The 7,454-nt window shown below is 43.9% G+C and overlaps 2 protein-coding genes across 3 annotated transcripts in view; one reads left to right on the forward strand and one right to left on the reverse strand.

Moving 5' to 3' along the window:
* OPALIN (oligodendrocytic myelin paranodal and inner loop protein) overlaps positions 1–941 on the forward strand; it is a 10,459-nt gene extending 9,518 nt beyond the window's left edge. Inside the window, exon 5 of the mRNA XM_012654452.1 lies at positions 518–941. Coding sequence (XP_012509906.1) covers positions 518–751 — 234 coding nt within the window. The 3' untranslated portion in view covers positions 752–941. The remainder of the gene's footprint in view (positions 1–517) is intronic.
* Positions 942–3,854: 2,913 nt separating this feature from the next.
* The window catches only part of DNTT (DNA nucleotidylexotransferase), a 48,758-nt gene continuing 45,158 nt past the window's right edge, over positions 3,855–7,454 (reverse strand). Inside the window, exons 10-11 of one of the 2 annotated variants that reach the window (XM_012654468.1) lie at positions 5,915–5,998; positions 3,855–4,032 (exon numbers count right to left, since the gene is read on the reverse strand). In XM_012654468.1, coding sequence (XP_012509922.1) covers positions 3,946–4,032; positions 5,915–5,998 — 171 coding nt within the window. In that variant the 3' untranslated portion in view covers positions 3,855–3,945. The remainder of the gene's footprint in view (positions 4,033–5,914; positions 5,999–7,454) is intronic. The other variant, XM_012654469.1, reaches the window with a different exon arrangement.

Here is a 7,454-nt window from a genome sequence, read left to right on the forward strand (position 1 = left end):
TTTTCATAAAACTTAATAAAGTGCTTCTAAAATCCATATGGAATAAGGTAGAAAAAGATTTAAAAAAGAAACAATGAACAAACAGAACAAATAGAAAACAAACAGCAAGATGGTAGATTTAAACCCAACCATACCAATAATCATATTAAATGCAAAAGGTCTAAATACCCCAATTAAAAGGCAGAGATACTCAGATTGGCTATATAACCAAGATCCAACTATATGATGCCTACAAAAACCCATTTTAAATATAAAGACACGAATAGGTTAAAATTAAAGGATGGGAAAAGAGATACCATGTTAACATTAAACAAAAGAGAGTCGAATGGCCTGAAAACTCTACCAAGGCAGTAAGCTCAGGCAATTGTAGGCCCCTCCTCATTTGTTTTCTGTTTTTCAGTGATCATTGTGCTTCTCTGCCTGTTGTCCAGTGTCTTGAAAACTATTATTTCAAATGTTTTGTCTGAGTTTTGGTTGTTTCAGGTGGGAGGACAAATGTGGTTGCTATTACTCCATCTTGGCCAAAAGTAGAAGTCTCAGCTGTATTTTTAAAAAATCTATTTGTTTTTTCAAGAATCCTAGGAGATCACCAACACATGAGAAGAATACAATGGGAGCACAAGAAGCCCACATATATGTGAAGACTGTAGCAGGAAGAGAGGAGCCCATGCATGACACTTACCGTCCTACGGTAGAAATGGAGAGAAGGAGGGGATTGTGGTGGCTTGTCCCCAGACTGAGCCTAGAATAATGTGGCTCAGTCCAGGAGAAGACCTGGAGCTGGGACAGGCTGAAAACCCAGGAATTTGTACTTGGAGAGGAGAGATGCCACCTTGCTTCTTAACCAATCCAAGTTTCCTTTACAGATCTGGAACACTTATGGATTGATTTGTCTCTTTAGGGGACAGCTCCAATAAGCTTGATTCCAACTTTCAGATTTTGTGGTTTAATACACAGTGACCCACCAGGAGAGTTCACTGTGCATCCAGATGGAGCCCTCAGGTCCTGTTACTGACCCCAGTGGGAATTTGCTTTTCGTTGTGATTTTAAGAAAGGGGCTTGGTTTCTAGTATCTTGCCTTCTCATCTTTTTTTCATATCCCTTTTCTCAAAAAAGCCATCAGATATGACTTCCATGGGAATGTTGGCCAAGGTCAGCCTGGTGCAAGTTGGGATATAAATGAAACTTATGGGGGATGTGTGAGAGGAAGCAGTTACTTACTTCTGAATATCTCAGGGTAGAAATCACATGGACCCACACATTCCCTGACTACAGGGCAGCACATAGCTCAATCATGTTGAATAGCATTGGAAAGAATATGGACTTGTAAGTAAGTCAGACCTAACTCTGAGCAGGTATATGACTCTGGAGAAGTCGTTTAACCTCTCTAAGCCTCAGTTTTTGCTTTTGTAAAAGAGAAGATAATTTCACTTGCCTCATGTGCTCATCAAAAAGATTAAATAAGAAATAAAGGGAAGTGTTTGCCACTTAGTAGGCACTCAAAATGCTAGTTCTCTCTCCCTGCCCCCTTCCTCCTACCTCTTCCCATATTGCTTGTCTGATAAAGTGGAAGAGCTGATCACCAGCATTTGTTGCCCACGGTCACAGGGTCACCAAGGGAACATTTGTGGCAAACTTTCTCCATGGCCTGCGATCCAAATTGTTGACATTTAAGGATGATTCTAGGGGTTGCTAGTAGTCTGTGAATCTTCCAGTCTAGATGTGACCCTGTCCTTGTATGAACCAGGAAAACCCAGGCTCTTGCAAGTTCCAAATTCCCAATACAAAGGCTTTGGTGTTACATTTAACCTTCAAGATGATGTTGTTGATAGAGATCCATGTTTCATATTAAAATGATATTTTTTCTGTATAATGAGGCATTTTGCCTAATTTTTAACATAAGACATTATGATACTTCTGATCTGGAACACTGGAACCCAAATTTCGTCACATTCCAACACCTGCTCTTCAAAGCCCCTTGTGAAATTCAGTTTTGTGCAAAGTCTGCTGGGTCCAATCACCTTGGCAAGCAGATCTGGCTCTGTCTAAACAGACGTGCCCAGAGATCTTGTTCCTTCTGCTTCTCTTGCATGTCAGGAAGAACACTGGATTTACTGAGAACTCGGCTGTGGCCTTGGATTTGATACTTATAGGTGTCAGCTCTACTGCAGATTGCTGGGCACCCAGAGCCTCAGCTCTGTACCTGTAGAGTGGAGATGGCAGTTCTCATCCTCCTACCCCACACCGTGGGTTGTGAAGCTGCATTGACGTGTGCATATGAATAAGTCTTGTAACCTATGACGTAAGGTATGACTTGTATTTTGGATCGCTTATTTTAATTCTACTTACAATCCATTGCTTAGAATCTTTATTTCAACCTTTTTCTATTAAACTAGCAAGGTTCAGTATTTCTGTCATTTATTTCTGCTATGATGCATAAGAACTTATTTTGTAATAAAGTGAAAAGTAAAGTGGCCATTTTTATGAACCTACAAAACATCTGTGGCTTTTCTTTGCTTGTAACAAAACATTGGCCTTGGAACCAAGAGTATCCCAGGGATATCCCCGTTACTGGTACTTTCTCAGCCAGGCCGGAAGATGTTCGGTCCTTCACGAAGGGCAGCTCAGTGTTATAAGAAAAATGCTGAGATCCGAAGTCAGAAGCTCTGGTTCCCACAGCCAGGCTGCTGCTAAGTTCAGGATGACCTTAGGCAGGTTGCACAATGTGTTTGGTCTCATTTCCTCCTCTATCACCTGCTGTTCAAATTGATCTGTCTCTAAGGTTACATCCACCCAGTTCAAACATTTTAACTTCGATTTTCCAAAACCTTGCAAAGTAACAAGGTTTACTCTCTTTACTTCTCCCCCTTCTGCCTCCCCGTTTCTTACTCCCATCAGCAAGAAATTCTGTCCCCTCTATGATTCTTTTCAGTTACTGACTTTGCAGGTGGAAAGACTTATTTCTCCTAACCGTTTAATAAGCTGAGGAGACCAGAGAAACTGGATCAGATGGCCTGTTAGGTCCCTTCAAAGAATAGAGTCTGTGCCCTCCTGGAGAAAGCAAGAGGTGAGAATGGGTGCAGAGCCTGTGAGTTCCAAAGGCTGCCTCAGCCAGGGCTGCCTCCCTTCCATGGGTGCCTGAGATGAAGAGGCCAAGAGCGATTGTCTTCCTGAGAGAGACTGAGCCACTAAGTCCAGAGAGAGTCTCCAAGGTGGAAAAAAGAGGGAGGTATTTCTTTGGTGGTTTAGGAAATTGCACTTCCTTCCAAATGAAAGCAGTGAGAATACGCCCCTTACATGGCCCTGTGCTGGGATGCCTGGGGACCCAGCTCTGTGGTGGCCAGGGAGGAACAGGCTTTGAGTCGAGCTGCCCCAGTCAAGAGTCAGTCCCCACCCAGCAACTCCACAAGCTCCAGAATCCCCTCTGGAATGTTCCAATTAAACCTGTTTGTCCTCTCAAGACAAAATGTAAACTTTTTATTTTTCCACTTAGTTACATTTGTGATTAAAAATGTTTTATAATATTTGCATAAAGAAAAAAGACTCAATCATCTTGTTTCCTCCTGTTTTTATTCGAGATATACAGTACTTCAGCTACACTGTGGGCAAAGTGGGCTTGGATTAGCTTCCTTGGATAAGCCACCAATGACAACACCATTTCCATTGAAATATACATTGTGAATTCTGTGCAGCAGTCGTACAAATGGCCTATTAGAACATAACCCATTACCAGGCGATGCTTTACAACGTTTCTAAAGCTATTTATTTCTTCTTTTTAAACTCTCCATATGCTAGTAATAAAGCTATTTATTTCTAGTAGCAATCTGCATTTCAGTAAGACCTAAAGAATCTCGAACTTTCTGGAGGCATCTTTTATTCATACTAATATGAAGCATAATTTATTTAACCCTGAAGAGAATGGGAAAAAATGTCGACAACTTTTTCCTAGGCATTTCTTTCCCACGGTTCAATGTAATCCAATCCCAGATGTGCAAAAATCTCTTCTTCACTTTCTGCTTTGAGAAATATCCTCTGAAAGCAGAACAAGAAATACGGGCATTCAGATATTTTTCTTAAGCATCTCAGTGTGGACACAGTGAAAGTATTATGTGTAAAACTGTCTTGTCAGAATGAATTATTGCCAAAACATAATTCCCTCGGAAGAGTACAAAAAGTCATTTTAACTGACTTCCATAATTTTCACACTTTCCCATCCAAGAACATGGTACTAAACAAATTAAGGTAAAATCACAACAGCCTTACACATTCAGCAAAAGGCATTTGGATATTTTTCCTATGGGTTGTAGTCCTTAACCAAGCTGTTCATTAGAACCACCTGATAAGGGATTTTTTTAAAAAAAACATGGAAGCTTGAGCCATACTCAAGTCCAGTGAAATCAGAACCTCAAGAGAGATCTTGTCATCAATCTATTTAAAGGCTCTGGGTAGTTTAATGTGCAGCCAGAATTGTGTACTGCTGGGAATTATAGGATATGTGTATGTGCTGGGCTCTTCTCCAGCCTTCCACACCTGCCTCTGACCCCCACCAGGCTGCCACGTGATCTCTTTAAAAACCAAGCACCTCTTCCCCTCCATCCTTTCTTGCAGGTAGCACAGTGCTGGGCATATAGAAAGCACTCGCTTACATTGAATTGTGTATTGTGTTAATTTGTAAGTGTTCCTTAATTGTATCACATGAATCTGCCTCCACTCACACGCTCAGCATCTGAGGCTTTCCTGCCGGCATCCACAGCCCCCTTTTCTGTGAGCAGCACCTTGAATTTTCTTTGGTAAACACCTCTCTCTACTCTCAGTCCATGAGGGTCAGGTGGAGCTGCTCTCACCTCCAAGGAGAAGCACATGACCCAGGCCCGGCCAGTCGGAGCTACAGTAACGGGTTCAGGGATGGGCATGTGACCCAGGCCTGGTCAATAAGCATCAGCTAGGATTCTTTCTGGAACCATTAGGAAAGAGGCTCTTCTCTGCTGGAGTAACTGGGAGAATGGGATTTATGGGAAGACCTGCCTGAGAATAAAACCAATACTGAGGGAGGCCTACCTGAGCTTCTGGATGCAGCTGCACCTGAAGCCAATATTACCCTGGGATGCTGAAGTATGGAACCCAAACTCCGTTTTTTGCCTATGCCAGTTTGGGTTTGACTTCTGACACTTGTAACTCAGACAGCCCTAACTAAATATACCTCATTTAGACTATAAGCTCCTAGAGGGAAAGGTACATTACTTGTAGTTATTTTAAGTCTTGTCCCTGAGAGCCTATTTTGGTGTCCTTGACCACTGAAAGAACAGTAGGCCTTGGCCCCTGTGGGTTTAACAGCTGAATGTCTAACTCTTTCTAGCTCATACAGTGATCACTTTGGGAGGCGTGAACTGGATCATGACGGCAGCAAGGCTGGCATGCTCGGTGAGTCACATAGCTGGTGAGTGACACTAGCTGACCGCTCATCTACATCCTGGGCAGCTCTGTTGCTCTCTTTCTTGCAGGAGACTCTCACTAGTGGCCCACATGGTCACTCAGAATGCTGCTGCCCTCTGCATTTGAGGGGTACTTGAGTGGTGTTTGTGACTTGGGGGGATCCTTGGTTTTCTTTGGAGTTAGTCATTGCAGACACCAGGAATGTACCAACCTCAAGTAATGTTCACTGCTGGGCTGGTTCTGGAAGCCCAATTAGCTCATCACCTTGGATCCCAAAGCCCCTGAGGTACATTCCGGGCCAGGTGGGGACCTTAAGCTGTGAGGATCTTTCCAGCTGCCCTCAACTGTGATCAGCTGGGAACAGGGCACTCATAGCAGAGGAAACTGTCCTCAGACATTCAAATCAGTTCAGGAAGAGTACTCAGGGACCCAGCCTTGGGGATGAGGATCAAAGTAACTCATTCCAGGGGGAAAACTCTACCTTGGTCTTGTCCCACAAACCATGGTTATCCAGCATCATCCTCCGCTCGTGCGTGGCGTAGCGCCGGAGGTCTCGCTCAAACTGCTGAACAAGGGATAATTAAAATAATTTACTATCAAGTCTAGAGTATCTTCATCAGTAGGGGTTTAAAGATATCGAAGTCCCTCTAGTGAAATCTCTGTCTGCACTAAGCATTCTCAAAGTGATTTTCTCCCCCAGGGCCAAGCTCTCTACTGACAGGCCCGCGCTCCCATGAGCACACTGGAATGTAAGCCTCCATGAGAACAAAACCCTGATTTGTTTTGTTTTGTCTGTAACCCTATTCCCTCAAATAGTGCCTGGTGTATAGAAGATGTATGGCAAATATTTCTTTAATAAATAGCGTGAACGTTTTGTCCAGAATAATACCTGGTCCAGAGTAAATGCCGGATGAATAATAGTTTGGTGATTTTTGAAAAATATTTTGAATATCATTATTGTAAAATAGGATAGAGGAGTCAGGTCACCCATTTCAGCCTGGATTTTGTCCCTACCCGGCTGTGCATCTCTTGGCAAGTCACCCAGACTTACTGGTTAAGTCAAATGAAAGGATGGAGAAGTGCACGACTAAGGTCCCCTCTGGCTTTAACAGCCTCTCCTACTGAGATTCCGGGAAACTGATGGTCTAAGTCACCTGCCCCCGAATAGCATCTCCCGTGATCAGGAGCGGGCTCTGAGGCTGCAGGGAGCAAAACCCGAAGCCTAGGACAGAGGACAAGAAAACCTTGGAAACGGAGGACAGCGAATAACGTTGTCATTGAGGCTAGTTTTCCCCAGAGAAGCAGAGATCTAGAAAGTTTGTCCTTTCCCATGCGGGATTAGGGAGTAAATCTGGGATAATCGCGCCCTCTAGTGGCGAGGAACAATTCCTATTATAGGAAAGCGAGCTGGGGCTGGTGACAAGGCAGACTTGGCAACTATTAAGTCCTTTATAGTGGGGCAGAGGGGGCAGAGAGGGAGCCGGGGTTGTGGAAGAATCTGGGTGAAGCAGATTCCAGGCACCGTGGCTGCAGGTCTGCGAAGGTACGGGGGTGTTGATTAGCACACCATCTCCCTATCCCCCAGCCCTGGGCCACTCTCCTGCCCTCCCCAGCCGCTCGCACTGTGTGGGGGGGCAGCTGGAGAGGCTGGGGGTGGGGGTGGGGTGAACGGGGGCAGTGGGGGCTTCTGTTGTTTCCATATCTTAGCTATTGTGAATAACGCTGCAGTGAGCATGGGAGTGCAGACATCTCTTTGGCATACCGATTTCAGTTCCTTTGAGTATATACCCAGTATTGATTGGGAAGGTTGATAATATGGTGGTTCTATTTTTAGTTTCTTGGGAAACCTCTATAATGTTTTCTAAAATGGTTGTACTAATTTACAATACCACCAACAGTGTATCAGGGTTCCCTTCTCTCCACGGCCTCACCAACACTTGTTATCTTTCATCTAAGTAACAGCCAATCTAAGAGATGTGAGGTGATACCTCATTGTGGTTTAAATTTGCATTTCTCTGATG

This window comes from Propithecus coquereli, unplaced genomic scaffold (genome assembly GCF_000956105.1).
Source record: "Propithecus coquereli isolate 6110/MARCELLA unplaced genomic scaffold, Pcoq_1.0 Scaffold440, whole genome shotgun sequence".
Classification (NCBI taxonomy): domain Eukaryota; kingdom Metazoa; phylum Chordata; class Mammalia; order Primates; family Indriidae; genus Propithecus; species Propithecus coquereli.